We start from the raw sequence: 17,045 nt of genomic DNA, 5'->3' as shown, positions 1-17,045 counted from the left end.
CCCCTCATACTCCTGGATTTTTTTATCTCTCTTTCTTTCAGCTTCCTCTTTCTCCATAACTTTATCTTCTAGTTCACCTATTCTCTCCTCTGCCTCTTCAAGCCGAGCCATCGTGGATTCCATTTTGTTTTGCAATTCGTTTAAAGTGTTTTTCAACTCCTCGTGACTGTTCCTTAGTCCCTCGATCTTTGTGGCAAGAGATTCTCTGCTGTCCTGTATACTGTTTTCAAGCCCAGCGATTAATTTTATGACTATTATTCTAAATTCACTTTCTGTTATATTATTTAAATCCTTTTTGATCAGTTCATTAGCTGTTGTTATTTCCTGGAGATTCTTCTGAGGGGAATTCTTCCGTTTGGTCATTTTGGAGAGTCCCTGGCGTGGTGAGGACCTGCAGGGCACTTCCCCTGTGCTGTGGTGTATAACTGGAGTTAGTGGGCGGGGCCGCAGTCTGACCTGATGTCTGCCCCCAGCCCACTGCTGGGGCCACAGTCAGACTGGTGTGTGCCTTCTCTTCCCCTCTCCTAGGGGCGGGATTCACTGTGGGGTGGCGTGGCCCGTCTGGGCTACTTGCACACTGCCAGGCTTGTGGTGCTGGGGATCTGACGTATTAGCTGGGGTGGGTAGGCAAGGTGCACGGGGGCTGGAGGGGCAGGCTTAGCTCGCTTCTCCTTAGTTGATCCACTTCAGGAGGGGCCCTGTGGCAGCGGGAGGGAGTCAGATCCGCTGCCGGAGGTTTGGCTCCGCAGAAGCACAGAGTTGGGTGTTTGCGCGGAGCGAGCGAGTTCCCTGGCAGGAACTGGTTCCCTTTGGGATTTTGGCTGGGGGATGGGCGGGGGAGATGGCGCTGGCGCCTTTGTTCCCCACCAAACTGAGCTCTGCCGTCCGGGGGCTCAGCAGCTCTCCCTCCCTTTGTCCTCCAGCCTTCCCGCTTTCCGCGCAGAGCTGTTAACTTATGACCTCCCAGACGCTAAGTCGCGCTTGCTGTCGGAACACAGTCTGTCCGGCCCCTCCGCTTTTGCCAGCCAGACTCGGGGGCTCTGCTTGGCCGGCGAGCCGCCCCTCCGCCCCGGCTCCCTCCCGCCAGTCCGTGGAGCGCGCACCGCCTCGCCGCCCTTCCTACCCTCTTCCGTGGGCCTCTGGTCTGCGCTTGACTCCGGAGACTCCGTTCTGCTAATCCTCTGGCCGTTTTCTGGGTTCTTTAGGCAGGTGTAGGTGGAATCTAAGTGATCGGCAGGACGCGCTGTGAGCCCCGCGTCCTCCTACGCCGCCATCTTCCGGAACCCCCTGAAGGACATTTTTTGCTGAATTTAGAATTCTGGGTTGGCAGGGTTTGTGGTGTTGTCACTGTTGTTTGCTTTCAATAGTTTAAAATTTTTATTCCACTGTCTTTTTGTTTATGTGGCATCTGACAAGAAGTCTAGCATAATTCTTCTCCTTGTTCTTCTGTAGGTAAGGTGTTTCTGCCACTCCTTTTTCCTGGCCTCCTTCAATATTTTATTTTTGTCTGATTTTCTACAATTTGAATTTGATACATCTGGGTGTGGTGTGGTTCTTTTTAAAATTTATTTACTCTGCTTGGTGTTCTCTGAGATACTTGGATCTGTGGTTTGGTATCAATAACTCAATTTTAGAAATTTTTTACAATTTTTTTCTTCAAATATTTCTTCTTTCCCATTATCTCCCTCTTCTCCTTTTGTCATTCTAATTATATATTGCATATATTTAATATATACATATATATTACACTATTTGATACTTTCCCAAAATTTTTGGATGTTTTATTCTTTTTTCTTTTTTTTTTTTTACTAATTTTTCTCTCTGCATTTTAATGTGTTTAATTTCTAGTAATATATCCTCAAGTTCATTGATTCCTCAGCTATGTTAAGTTCACTTATGAACACATTGAAGATATTCTTCAGATCTATTACTGTAGTTTTTTTTCTCTTGATTTTCCTTTGATTCCTTCTTATACTTTTCATCCATATACTGAAATTATCTGATCTTTCATGTTGTCTACCTTTTCCAATAAAGTTTTTTCTAAATTTATCAATCATAGCTATTTTAAATTCCCTGCCTGATAATTCCAATATGTGTATTATACCTGAATCTGGTCCTGATGATTTATTTTTCTCTTCAGACTATTTCTTTCTTGCCTTGATTCTTCCCTTTCTGCTTCTCTCTGGAGACAATTTGTCTTTGTATGAAGGTGAATCTTCTATTTGTGTGAAGATGTAATCTATTATTCTACTTTTTTTTTTTTTACCCTGGTAGTAGGGAATAAGTGACTAATGACATTTCATGTTAGTCTGATTAAGCCTCAGTCTTAGGCATGCTTATCCTCAGTCTTGTAGGTGTGACCTTCCCATGTGTTCCTGCCTCTTCTCTAACTACAGTGGTAGGCCCAGCACATCACCCTTCTTCCTTCACATTAAGGTTTATTTGCTTTAGGGGAGATGGAGTAGATTGGTCTGGGCAGAGTTTCAGTAGTGTTGGCTACTCCCTCTGTCAGCTGAAGTTAATTTCCACTACCACTCTCAAGTTACAGTTGCATTGTCTTTCTCTGTGAAGACTAAAGCTTTTGTTTCATAGGATATAAAAGGAGAATGGTCTGGGCACAATTTCAGCAATAGCTGCTATTCTGTTTTACTCCCCAAACCAGAACTATAGGACATCTCAGGATTGTTCTATCTTCCCTGTCAGCACCTGGTGGAATTCGTAGAGGAAGTCTGCAAGAGGATGCAAAACCACCTAGGTCTTCAGCCCCCAGGGGCTTCACATTCTCATACCAGCCCACAACCACGTTAGCAATTTATTAAAAAGTTTTAGCTGAGTCTACTTATGAGTGTATGTTGAGCAGTAGGATCTATGAAAAATAAGCAAATACCTGGACTTTGTTGCTCCCTGCAGATGTTTAACTGTTTATACAGATTAAGGGTGAGCTGTTTGCAGCACTTTTAAAAAAATATATAATTTATTGTAAAATTGGCTTCCATACAACACCCAGTGCTCATCCCAAGTGCCCTCCTCCCTGCCCATCACCCACTTTCTCCTCTCCCTCACACCCATCTACCCTTAGTTTGTTCTCAGTCCTTAATAGTCTCTTAGAGTTTGCCTCCCTCTACCTCTGTAACTATTTTTCACCCTTCCCCTCCCACATGGTCTTCTGTTAAGTTTTTCCAGATTCACATATGAGTGAAAAAATATGGTATCCGTCTTTCTCTGCCTGGCTTATTTCACTTAGCATAATACCCTCCAGGTCCACCCACGTTGCCACAAATGGCCAGATTTCATTCTTTCTCATTGCCAAATAGTATTCCATTGTATATATAATCCACACCTTCTTTATCCATTCGTCAGTTGATGTTCATTTAGACTCTTTCCATAATTTGGCTATTGTTGAAAGTGCTGCTATAAACATTGGGGTACAAGTGCCCCTATGCATCAGCACTCCTGTATGCTTTGGGTACATTCCTATCAGTGTTATTGCTGGGTCATAAGGTAGTTCTACTTTTAATTTTTTTGAGGAACCTCCACACTGTTTTCCAGAGTAGCTGCACCAGTTTGCATTGCCAACAGAAGTGCAAGAGGGTTCCCATTTCTCCACATCCTTGCCAGCACCTATAGTCTCCTGATTTGTTCATTTTAGCCACTCTGACTGGCATGAGATGATATCTCATTGTAGTTTTGATGTGTATTTCTTTTTTTTTTATTTTTATTTTTTTTAATTTTTTTAAATTTTTTTTATTTTTTAATATATGAAATTTATTGTCAAATTGGTTTCCATACAACACCCAGTGCTCAACCCAAAAGGTGCCCTCCTCAATACCCATCACCCACCCTCCCCTCCCTCCCACCCCCCATCAACCCTCAGTTTGTTCTCAGTTTTTAACAGTCTCTTATGCTTTGGCTCTCTCCCACTCTAACTTCTTTTTTTTTCCTTCCCCTCCCCCATGGGTTTCTGTTAAGTTTCTCAGGATCCACATAAGAGTGAAACCATATGGTATCTGTCTTTCTCTGTATGGCTTATTTCACTTAGCATCACACTTTCCAGTTCCATCCACGTTGCTACAAAAGATGTGTATTTCTTTGAGAAGGAGTGACGTTAAGCATCTTTTCATGTGTCTGTTGGCCATCTGGATGTCTTCTTTGGAAAAGTGTCTATTCATGTCTTCTGCCCATTTCTTCACTGGATCATTTGTTTTTCAGGTGTGGAGTTTGGTGAGTTTTTTATAGATTTTAGATACTAGCCCTTTATCTAATGTGTCACTTGCAAATATCTTTTCCCACTCCTTCAGTTGCCTTTTATATTTATTTATTTATTTATTTATTTATTTATTTATTATTAATATGAAATTTATTGTCAAATTGGTTTCCATACAATACCCAGTGCTCATCCCAAAAGGTGCCTTCCTTAATACCCATCACCCACCCTCCCTTCAGTTGCCTTTTAGTTTTGTTGATTGTTTCCTTTGCAGTGCAGAAACTTTTTATCCTGATGAGGTCCCAATATTTCAGTTTTGCTTTTAATTCCCTTGCCTTTGGGGTTGTGTTGAGTAAGAAATTGCTGCGGCTGAGGTCAGAGAGGTTTTTTTCCTGCTTTCTCCTCTAGGGTTTTGATGCTTTCCTGTCTCACATTCAGGTCCTTCATCCATTTTGAGTTTATTTTTGTGTATGGTGTAAGAAAGTGGTCTGGTTTCATTCTTCTGCATGTTTCTGTCCAGTTCTCCCAGCACCATTTGGTAAAGAGACTGTCTTTTTTCCATTGGATACTCTCTCCTGCTTTGTCAAATGGCATGCATGTTGGCCTTGCATTTGTGGGTCCAATTCTGGGGTCCCTATTCTATTCCATTGGTCTATGTGTCTGTTTTCTGCCAATACCATACTGTCTTCATCATTACAGCTTTGTAGTAGAGGCTAAAGGCTGGGATTGTGATGCCTCCCGCTTTGGTCTTCTTCTTCAATATTACGTTGGGGATTTAGGGTCTTTTTTGGTTCCATAAAAATTTTAGGATTGTTCATTCTAGCTTTCAGAAGAATGCTCGTGAAATTTTGATTGGGATTGCATTGAATGTGTAGATTGCTTTGGGCAGTATTGACATTTTAACATTTATGCTTCCAATCCATGAGCATGGAATATTTTTCCATTTCTTTGTATCTTCTTCAATTTCCTTAATAAGCTTTCTATAGTTTTCAGCATACATAGATCTTTCACATTTTGGTTAGGTTTATTCCTAGATATTTTAAGGTTCTTGGTGCAATTTGTGAATGGGATAAGTTTCTTTATTACTCTTTCTGTTGCTCATATTGAGGTATAAAAATGCAACCAATTTCTGTACACTGATTTTGTACCCTGAGACTTTCTTGAATTCATGTATCAGTTCTAGCAGACTTTTGGTGGAGTCTTTCCGGTTTTCCATGTAGGGTATCATGTCGTCTGTAAAAAATGAATGTTTGACTTTATCTTTACCTATTTTTATGCCTTTTATTTCATTTTGTTGTCTGATTGCTGATGCTAGGACTTCCAACACTATGTTAAACAACAGTGGTGATAGTGGACATCTCTGTCGTTTAGCTGATCTCAGGGGGAAAGCTCTCAGTTTTTTCCCATTGAGGATGATATTAGCTGTGGGCTTTCATACATGGCTTCTATGATGTTTAAGTGTGTTCTTTCTATCCCGACTTTCTTGGGGGTTTTCATCAACAAAGGATGCTGTATTTTGTCAAATTCTTTTTGTGCATATTGACAGAACCGTATGGTTCTTATCTTTTCTTTTATTAATGCGATGTATCACATTGATTGATGTGCAAATATTGAACCAGCCCTGCAGCCCAGGAATGAATCCCACTTGACCATGGTGAATAAACCTTTTTATATGCTGTTGAAATTGATCCACTAGTATCTTGTTGAGAATTTTTGCATCCATATTCATCAGGGATATTGGAATGTAGTTCCTTTTTTTTTTTCTGGGTCTCTGTTTGGTTTGGGAATCAAAGTAATGCTGGCTTCATAGTATGAGACCAGAAGTTTTCCTTCCCTTTCTATTTTTTGGAACAGCTTGAGAAAGATAGGTATTAACTCTGCTTTAAATGTCTGGTAGAATTCCCAAGGGAAGCCATCTGGTCCAGGACTCTTACTTGTTGGGAGATTTTTGATAACTGATTCAATTTCTTCGCTAGTTATGTGTCAGCTCAAATTTTTGATTTTTTCCCATTTGAATTCGATAATGTGTGGGACTTTAGGCATTTTTCCATTTTTTCCAGGTTGTCCAGTTTGTTGGCGTATAACTTTTCATAGTAATCCCTGATAGTTGCTTGTATTTCTGAGGGATTGGTTGTAATAATTCCATTTTCATTCGTGATTTTATCTATTTGTGTCCTCCCTCTCTTTCTTTTTGAGAAGACTGGTTAGAGGTTTATCAATTTTGTTTATTTTTTTTCAATAAGCCAACTCTTGGTTTCATTGATATGTTCTACTGGATTTTTTGGTATTCTATATTGTTTACTTCTGTTCTGATCTTTATTATTTCTCTTCTTCTGTGGGGTTTGGTGTGTCTTTGCTTTTCTGCTTGTATTTTCTTTAGGTGTGTTATTAGATTTTGTATTTGGGATTGTTATTCTTTCTTGAGATAGGCCTGGATTGCAACGTATTTTCCTCTTAGGACTGCCTTTGCTGTCCTAACGGGTTTGGATTGTTGTATTTTCATTTCATTTGTTTCCATAAAACTTTTAATTTCTTCTCTAATTACCTGGTTGATCCATTTATTCTTTAGTAGGATTTTATTCAATCTGCCTGCTTTTGCAGGTTTTCCAGACTTTTTCCTGTGGTTGATTTCAAGTTTCATAACATTGTGGTCTGAAAGTGTGCATGGTATAATTTCAATTCTTGTATACTTATTAAGGGATGTTTTGTGACCCAGTATGTGATCTATCTCGGAGAATGTTTATTGTGCACTGGAGAAGAAAGTGTATTCTGCTGCTTTGGGATGTAGAGTTCTAAATATATCTGTCAATTCCATCTTATCCAATGTATCATTCAGGACCATTGTTTCTTTACTGATTCTGTGTCTAGATGATCTTTCCATTGCTATACGTGTGGTATTAAATTCCCCTGTAATTACCACATTCTTATTAATAAAGCTTCTTATGTTTGTGATTGTTTTATATATTTTGGGGTTCACATATTTGGTGCATAGACATTTATAATTGTTAGCTCTTCCTGATGGATAGACCCTGTAATTATTCTATAATGCCCTTCTTTATCTCTTGTTACAGCCTTTAATTTAAAGTCTAGTTTGTCTGATATAAGTATGGCTACTCCAGCTTTCTTTTGATTCCCAGTAGCATGATAGATGGTACCCCCTCACTTTCAATCTGAAGATGTCCTCATGTATAAAATGGGTCTCTTGTAGACAGCAAAAAGATGAGTCTTGTTTTGTCCATTCTTATATCATGTCTTTTGATTGGAGCATTTAGTCCATTTATACTCAGTGTTATTATTGAAAGATAGGTATTTAGAGTCATTGTGTTGTCTGTAGGGCTCATGCTTGAATTCATGTCTCTGGTCCTTTGTGGCCCTTGGAACATTTCACTCTCAGAGTACCCCTTAAGATCTCTTGTAGGGCTGGTTTAGTGGTGATGAATTCCTTCAGTTTTTGTTTGTGAAAACCTTTATCTCTCCTTCTATTCTGAACGACAGGCCTTCTGGATAAAGGATTCGTGACTGCATATTTTTCCTGTTCATCACATTGAAGATTTCATGCCATTCCTTTCTGGCCTGCCAAGTTTGGGTAGATAGGTCTGCTACTACCCTTATGCTTCTACCTTTGTATGTTAAGACCTGTTTATCCCTAGCTTCTTTGAGAATTCTCTCTTTATCCTTGTATTTTGCCAGTTTCACTATGATATGTTGTGTAGAAGATCGATTCAAGTTACATCTGAAAGGAGTTCTCTGTGCCTCTTGGACTTCAATGTCTGTTTCCTTCCCTAGATTGGGGAAGCTCTCAGCTATGATTTGTTCATGCATACCTTCAGCCCTTTTGTCTCTCCTGGAATTACTATGATATAGACATTGTTCCATTTGATTGCATCACTTAGTTGTCTAATTCTCCTCTCTTGATCCTTGGTTTTTTCTAATCTCTCTTTTTCTCAGCTTCCTCTTTTCCCATAATTTTAGCTTCTAATTCACCTATTCTCCCCTCTGCCTCTTCCGTCTGTGCTGTGGCTGCCTCCGTTTATTTTGCACCTCATTTATAGCATTTTTTAATTCATCATGACTATTTTTTAGTTCCTTGATATCTTCAATAATAGATTATCTGCTGTTTTCTATGCCTTTTTCAAGACCATCAATTAATCTTATGACTGTTATTCTAAATTTTTGTTCACCTATATTGTTTACATCTTTTTTAATCAATTCTTTAACTGTCACTTCTTCCTGGAATTTCTTTTGAGGGGAATTCTTCCATTTCATCATTTTGGCTATTTTTTTTGTCCCTTATGAATTTTAAAAGCTTGTTTTAGCTCTTCACCTGCGAGCACTACTATATTAAAGGGGTGTCATACACTGTCCAGGGCCTAGCCCTTCAGGAGGTGTTTTTTGGAGAGTGTTACTTGCTTTCTATTGTTGTGACTTTGGTTATTTTATTTCTCTGCTTGTAGTGATATTTTAGACACTCCACAAAGTGTGCTTTGATTTGTTCCTTAAAGTAGCCCTGGAAAGGAAAACAAACAAAGAGGAAACAGAGACTTGCAAACACACAGACAAATAAAACAAACAAATGGACACACACACACACACACAAATAAACAAAAACAGTCCAAAAGCAAAAAAGAAGGAAAGAAAGAAAGAAAGAAAGAAAGAAAAAGAAGAAACAGCAACTCCAAGTAAAGAACAGGGTGGAGGCAGTGCTGATGGAAGAGCACATATAAAAAGAGAAATGACGGGGGCAGTGGGGACAAAGAGAAAATAAACATTGACTGGGCAGAAAGACTAAACGGCTTAATCCAGAAGGAGAGAAAGGAAAATAAAGAAGGAGGCAGCAAAAAAAAAAAAAAATGAAGGTAAAGTTACTGACATAGAAACTATATGGCTTGATTATCCTCAAGAGAGGGAGAGGAAAGTACTGAAGGAGATGTAGAACATGTATCAGGGAAATGGATTAAATACGTCTGCTTAAACCAACAACCAGAGTTATAAGCCTAGATTAAGGAAGATATAGGAAGGGAGAATATATCTAAATAACAAGAATTTTCCTGGAATTAATCTAGGCTATGCATCATCACTGGTCTGGATGATGGAGCTCTCTGGTTGCACAGCATCTATCTGGTTCCAGCAGAAACGCAGTTACCAGACACAGAGGGGCATAGTTTGGTGTAGGCTGGTCCCATCTCCACTATGGGCCCTAGGACTGATCCCTCAGGCCCTGCCTTGGTGGTTGATGGGGGGGGGATGGCGACACCCCAGTCTTTTCTCCATGACCCACTGGACTTCTTTCGAGTTGTCCTCATTGTGCTATGGGAGCAGATGGGGCAATCCTTCCCACTCCACCAACTCCCCTGCCCGGGAACCTGGCTAGGATTCAGAGATCTGTTCTGTGTGCTCTGGTACTGGGGAAGAGCCTCTCTGTATGGTTTGATATGTGGTCCTGGCTGGCTTTCTTTGTGCCACTGCACTTCAGGGAGGACCGCCATTTCCTGCTGCGGACTGCACCGCTGACCTTGCCGCCAAGCCTGGGGGTGGCGGACGCAGGTAGGCTTTGTTCTGTCCCACCACACTCCAGAGAGGGAGCCGCTTTCTCCTACTGCAGACTGCACCCCTGATCTACCACACAACCCAGGGCTTGCTCCCCTCATCCCCAAGTGCACGAACAGGGAGCCTGCCCCAGGCCGAAGAAAGTTCCACAGTTAGTGACAGGATCCCTCTCAGTCCCAGTCCGAGATTTTTCTCTTATCCTACACTTCCCCACCTGTTCTTTCTCTTCCCTTTGTCTCTCCCTTTCTCTTCCCTTTGATCCCTCCCCTCCATGCTTACTTGGCCCATTTTATCTCCCCCAGTTCGCAATCACCCACCTATCTTTTCTCAAGTTGTCTCATTTTCTTCCTGGTAGATTCAACCTCTTTTCCTCCCAGACTCCTGGGGTTCAAAGTTTTGGCTTCAGCACTTCTTTGTTTGAGAGATGTGGGAAATATGGATCCCCCTTCTTCTCCACCATTTTGGCCTATCAGATTCCTGTTTGCAGCAGTTTTTGATGAATTCATAAGTCAGTTAGAAAATTTTCAGGTATTTGTCATTGTTGTTGCTGTTATAATGGTAGGAAAGATAATTTTCCAATTCTGTGTCTCTGAGCTGATACCAGTAGATCATGGGAGCCTGGGGATAAGCTTTTAAGGCTCTGCTTATCTTCCAGCATCAGTACCCCAGTTTACCAATTCCCCCACGATGGTGATCATGGTTGGCTTACCAGCTCGAGGAAAGACCTACATCTCCATGAAACTCACGCGATATCTCAACTGGATAGGAACACCAACTAAAGGTATGTCTGTGACACCCTTTGTTCTACAGCTCCCTACAGGCTACTGACTGAAGAAAGTAAGGTAGTATGTCAGAAAAGACATTACTTCAGTACTAGGAATGCCCCAAAACATTACCAGTCTTAGGATGACTGCTGCTGCTACTACTACTACTACCACCACTAGCATTACACTTTTATAAGTTTTATAATTTCATGAGCACATACTCTGTGCCTAAACTGTATTCTAGGTACTAGGCACAGGAAAACTAGTAAGATTAAATGTCTATTCTCAGGGAACTCTAGTTTTGCAAGACTTTAAAACAACTGTTGCACACTATGAGTCTGGAGTTCTCTTGTCCAGCAAGAGAATGGACATGCAATCCGAGAGAGGCTAATGTTCAGGAGGAGACAAGAGCCCCAAACAGGGGTTTCATCTCTGTATTTATTGAGCTCAAAAATATTACCCACATGGTGAACGTGAAGAAAACAAGATCTTACAAACATGGTGAACGTGAAGAAATAATCAGATAGTAATCATTAACTTGTGTAAGAAGCAAAGGGTGGGGTGAGCAAGTGGAGTTTGTGATCAAAATACAATAGTATATTGGTGTCAGATGGAAAGTAATTTCCTGCAGTTATATAAGAAGTTACTCCTGATCCCATTTCAATATCTTGCTAGGTAACCTCAGGCACTTTTGCCCCGTGGTGGTGGATTTCTGCCCTAAGCTTTTTTTCTAACCCATTTATGTAAGTAGAACCTATTTCCCCACAAACATCCCTATTATTAATAAACTACTTTTTATTACCATTACTGTTATTACAACAACAACATTACTATTTTGATTAGCATTACCATTTATTCAAAATCTTAAGATATTTTCTTCAAGCCTTAGGGATTTCAGAGTCAAGCACACTAAAGCCACAGCCCACAGGTCGCTACAGAGTCTCAACTAAAGCTGGGCACTTTAGCTCACCTTGTGCTCTGGAGTCCAGAAGGCGTCCACTCTCTCTCCAAGCCTCTCCTTAGGTCTGAGCCTGTCAGCTTCTCCTCCCCAGCTGGAAGTGGTCCTGTCTTTTTCCACCTCGAGAGGGGTCTCCTTCTCTGCCTGTCAACCTCCTCCCTCACTCCCTACTTTCAACTTTCCATTCTCCTCAGTGTGGTCTCTTTTCTGCGTACTACCTCTTATTTGGTAATTGCTCTCTCCTATTTTCCATTTGATTTCTCTATCTCCCACCCTGTATCTTCATTCTTATTTGATTCCTTTTTCCCCCCGAAGATTGTGCTTCTCTGAGCTCCCATACGAACCCTTCCTACAGCCCCCTCTATGCCAACACTAATCACAGAGTGTATTGTTGTAGTGTGTGCCTGGGTCTCTCTCCCCAGAAGCTGTTCTGGGGTCAGGGTACTAGGTCATATTCATTTCTCTCCCAAGTATGACCAGATTAAAACATTTAGAGGCTCTAAACACTACGAGATAGGGTGCCTCCGCATCATATGCAATTCAGAATAAAAACAGTAAAGGTAAGAAAGTCTACCAACATTTTTTTAATTTATCCCTGATGACTATATTGAAGCTTTTAAAGAATATCAACTTACCTGAAATTTTTTTCTGGGACCATGTCCCTCCTTTTCTGGTACACTAAGCAAGTACTTAGACTCTTGTGAAATGGAGCACCGCTCCCCAGTGCGGCCAAGAGTTCTTGGGAATTTATTTATTCATTCAATCATTAATTATTCATTGAGCATACAGCTGTGGCAAAGCCTTTGCTGGATGTTGGGCAAACAAATAAAAATAAGAGGATGTCTGTCTTCAAAGTACTAACATCTATTCTTAAGTTCTAAACTGCCCATCAAAGAGAAACTAATATTATCATCATTTCTTTTTTTTAATATGAAATTTATTGTCAAATTGGTTTCTATACAACACCCAGTGATCATCCCAACAGGTGCCCTCCTCAATGCCCATCACCCACTTTCCCCTCCCTCCTACCCCCCCATCAACCCTTAGTTTATTCTCAGTTTTCAAGAGACTCCTATGGTTTGCCTCCTTCCCTCTATGTAACTTTTTTCCCCCTTCTCCTCCCCCATGGTCTTCTGTTAAATTTCTCAGGATCCACATAAGAGTGAAAACATGGTATCTGCCTTTCTCTGTATGACTTATTTCAGTTAGCATAACACTCTCCAGTTCCATCCACGTTGCTACAAAAGGCCATATTTCATTCCTTCTCATTGTCAAGTAGTATTCCATTGTATATATAAATCACACCTTCTTCATCCATTCATCACTTCTCTAAAGAAGACATCCAGATGGCCAACAGGCACATGAAAAGATGCTCAACATCACTCATCATCAGGGAAATACAAATCAAAACCACACTGAGATATCACCTCATGCCAGTCAGAGTGGCTAAAATGAACAAATCAGGAGACTATAGATGCTGGAGAGGATGTGGAGAAATGGGTACCCTCTTGCACTGTTGGTGGGAATGCAAATTTGTGCAGCACTCTGGAAAACAGTGTGGAGGTTCCTCAAAAAATATCATCATTTCACAGTTGATGAAATTAATGCCCAAGAAGTTAAGTGCCTTGTCTAGAGGCACATGGCCAATGAGTGACAGAACCAGGAAATGAACCCACATCCGGTTGATTCCAAAGCCTGATACTCACTGTGCAGGTCTGATACTTGGTTCTACTGATGGGAAGAGAAAAGAATCCCACATTGGTCTTATACTTTCTTTTTCTCCATCCTCTTCCTCTCCTTTCTCTTATCCATCCCAGCACCTTATTTATCTCCTTCCTTCCCTCTCTCTCTTCAATTCTCTTCCTTTCTTTCTGTTGCTTTTCCTTTCCCTTTATGCAATTTCTCTAATTCACTGGTGAAGGGTTTTCCAATGTCTATTTTTTATGTGCCAAAACCCATGGTAGGCATTAAAAGATGCAAAAATGAATGAGATTCATGCCCTACCCTTGAAGAGTTTTCTATTTGTCTGGGATGCATACGAATACCTCAATACCTCGTGTCACATAAAGAATCTTACAGCAGGGTACTAAGGTGTTCACAGAGAAATCATCAACTGGAAGGCAGTGAAAGCTTCCAGATAGGGTATATTTAAGCTTGGTCCTGTGGGAGGAGTAGAATATTGGCAGAAGTGGAGAGAAAGAACGGTTCTGGTGGAGAACTGGAGGCTCCAAGGAACCTCTGTTGGATGTTAGGGGTACATGAGATGGTGGTGGATGGATCTCTGCTCTAATGCACATGTTTTTCATCTGCTCCAGTCCAGTCCATTCTCACAGAAGCCCTCAGAGTCATGTTTCAAAGCACAAAGCTTATCATACTTACAGCCTCAAAGAGTCTTCTTGGCCTGCAAGTTTCAGACCAAGCCTTTTAGCTTATTGTTCAAGGCACTCCACAATCCTCCCCTACCAGTCTCTCAGTCTTCAGTCATAGAGAATGACTTAACATACCCCAAACATGTTCTGCCTTATGCCAATGTCATACTTTTGCTTATGGTGTTCCTCTACGTGGAATGTCTGTTACCCGCTTCCACTCTCCATGGCTGCCTATAAAAGGCCTTCCTTCCTAAAAGGGCTGGTTCAAATGCTGCTTTCTACAAGAAACAATCTCAGATTTACCCAAGTTTAATTAATCTGTCCATCCCCCTTATTCTTTTCCATGGGTCTGTCAGAGAATTTAACAAACTGAATGGGAACTCTACATTTACTGGTTTACTGTCTGTCTTACCTGCTGGATTGTGACCTCCTTGGGGCCCCATCATGCATATTTGGTCTATCTTGGAGACTTCTGAACTCATGTCCTGCTTTATAGAGTGTGCATCAGAAAGTATTTATTTAATGGGGGAATGAAATATTGCATTAGCCTTTTATACTCTTTCTCCTCTTTTCCTTACCTTCTCTCAGGTTTTTCACTATTACTGATGACAAAGTATGGCTTAGAGAGGGCAAAAAATTCGGATTCTCTGTCATTATACAGGAAAATGTAATAACATTAGACTAGGATTCAGGAGGCCCAGTCTAGTTCTGCTACCTGGTGACTCACTATTTTATCCTTTATGATTGATTTTACTCACTGGATTTGTTTCCTTACCTTTCCAATAGAGTAAGGCATTGAAAGGGTTGGGGTTTCTAATAGAATAATGGAAAGTGACTAGTTTTGGAGCCAAACAGACCTGGTTTTGAATCCAAGCTCTCCACTTACTAACTGTGAAAGTTACTTCCTATCTCTGAATTTCAGTTTCTTCATTTGTAAAATGGGATCATAATTCTTATGTGTGAGGAATAAGTAATCTGGTAGCCATAATTTGAACATTTATAAACATATTCCCTATATCTAAATCATATCTTCTATTTTTGAAATCCATACTAGAAAGGACATATTTTATTCCACTAGATTCTTTCCAACCTCTTCACCAGGTTTCCCTGCTTTCAGTGTTTAATTTAGGCCAGTACCGACGAGAGGCAGTGAGCTACAAGAACTATGAATTCTTCCTTCCAGACAACATGGAGGCCCTACTTATCAGGAAGTAAGTGACTAACATTTTAGAGATCAGTACTGCCAATGGCTGAAGGAGGGCTTTTTTCAGATGATGGGGACATGGGGGAGAGCAATTTAGGTTAGTAAGGAGGTCTTCTAGACTCTCAAAGGGTGGTTGGGAAAGCCCTTCCATTAGCCTACCCAAAGTCTGTCTCTGGTCGTAACCATCCCCTACTTAAGAACTTAGGAACAAATAATCCCCTACTCCTTACGAGAGAGAGTGGAAAATTCTAAGCCTAACATTTAAAAGTCTCAATAGCTTGGCCCATTCCAGTCTTTCCAACCCTATCTATTCAACCTCAAGGTCTCTCTCCTCTACAAGACACTGAGCACTTCCAGTACTCATACATTGATCCATGTCCTTATAATATAACCCATCAAAGAGTAATCACTAGATTCTTGCCAAAGACATAAATACATTGCCACCATCATACCTGTGCTTGTACTGTTACCCATTCCAAGAATGCCTTCTACTTCACAGACCATATACCCGAACTCTTCTTGGGTTTAAGGACCAGTTCTACTTGAGGTCTGTCAGTTCAAGGGATAGATCTTTTAATATTATGACATCTGTCATTAGTCTACTTTTCCTGGGTATTCCACTTTATCCCTGCCCCTAAGATGTGCACACAGAGCCACTCAACTGTGTGACCTGTCTGTGCTCTTCATAGTGCCTAGAACATAGGATACCCTGTGTAGATGTTTCATAGATGAATAATGTGGAACATCTTACAGATGGTGTAAAAGATAATGGAGAAAAATACAGAGGAACTCATCTTGGGGATAGTGATTGTCTCTGTTTCTTTTTCCATCTTTTTCAGGCAGTGTGCCCTGGCAGCCCTGAAGGATGTCCATAACTATCTCAGCCGTGAGGAAGGTCATGTTGCGGTAAAGAAATTTGCATTTTTCCTAAAGTTTCTGCTGGTATGAATGACAGCTAATATGTATTGAACATTTACTATGTTACACACATTATTCTAAGTAATTTGCAAATATTAATTTAATTCTGCCTTCTTCCAAGAGGCAGGCATTGTTGTTATACTCCATGGTATAGCACAGAAGAATGACACAGAGATTAAATAATTTTCCAAGGTGGCACAGCGTGTTTGCAGCAAAGCCAAAACTAGAATTCAGGTTGTATAGCTCTAAAATCTATACCTTTAACCACTATGCTTTACCACTCTACCTCCAAGAATTCAGTAAGACTACACTAGAGTTTAAGAGTACCATACAAATATTTCTTAGTTCTAGAGATTTACCTAAATATCTATTCAATTTAATCCCATAGACCCTGGGCATAAGATTTGTGAAATCTAAAAGGGGAATAAATCCTCAAATGGTCCCATCTAAAGTGCTGAGGGTAAAGAGTTTCCTGTTCTTGAAGAGCTCCAAAGTGTTGGGGAAGGAAGAAGCTTCAACTAGGAGTTGAAAAAATCTATTCTAGCTTTGCTCTGTCAGCTACTCTTGGTGGCCTTGATCAAGGCAAATATTTCATCTAAGCCTCAGCTATTTTACCTATAAAATGACCTTAATAAAAATTTACAATTCTCCTCTTATTTATACCTAAAGTCTGCTACATTTCTGGGCTGACAACAAAGGCTCAATGAATGCTTGAGAAATCGGCATAAGTCAACTCCAAATCATTCCTATCCTTCAAAACTCAGTTCAAGTTCCATCTCACCCTGGAAGTCCTCCACTTAGCACAAGGATAGTCAAGGAGTAGGTGTTCTTTCAGCACTATATTCAGAGTAAATCAATCTCATCATTTGCCTCTAGGTTTTTGATGCCACCAACACTACTAGAGAACGACGGTCACTAATTCTGCAGTTTGCGAAAGAACATGGTTACAAGGTATAGTTACATTCCCACTCTTATCTAAGGCCTACTTATCTAGTACAAACTCAAAAGAAAGGCAAACCAGAGAACTCCAAGATGCCAAATCAGCTACAAATCAGGCTCAACATTTTAATTTGGTTATATG

At 40.6% G+C, this 17,045-nt stretch overlaps 1 protein-coding gene across 3 annotated transcripts in view; it reads left to right on the top strand.

The window, feature by feature from the left end:
* The window catches only part of PFKFB1 (6-phosphofructo-2-kinase/fructose-2,6-biphosphatase 1), a 112,818-nt gene that overhangs the window by 56,754 nt on the left and 39,019 nt on the right, over positions 1–17,045 (top strand). Inside the window, exons 1-5 of one of the 3 annotated variants that reach the window (XM_007094064.3) lie at positions 9,514–9,748; positions 10,407–10,532; positions 14,960–15,053; positions 15,886–15,952; positions 16,841–16,915. In XM_007094064.3, coding sequence (XP_007094126.1) covers positions 9,514–9,748; positions 10,407–10,532; positions 14,960–15,053; positions 15,886–15,952; positions 16,841–16,915 — 597 coding nt within the window. Of the gene's footprint in view, positions 1–9,513; positions 9,749–10,406; positions 10,533–14,959; positions 15,054–15,885; positions 15,953–16,840; positions 16,916–17,045 lie in introns of those variants that run through there. The other 2 variants (XM_042974446.1, XM_042974445.1) reach the window with 2 other exon arrangements.

Source organism: Panthera tigris, chromosome X (genome assembly GCF_018350195.1).
Source record: "Panthera tigris isolate Pti1 chromosome X, P.tigris_Pti1_mat1.1, whole genome shotgun sequence".
Taxonomy (NCBI): Eukaryota; Metazoa; Chordata; class Mammalia; order Carnivora; family Felidae; genus Panthera; species Panthera tigris.
Note: the sequence above shows the minus strand (reverse complement) of the source record. Positions and strands in the feature narration are given on the sequence as shown.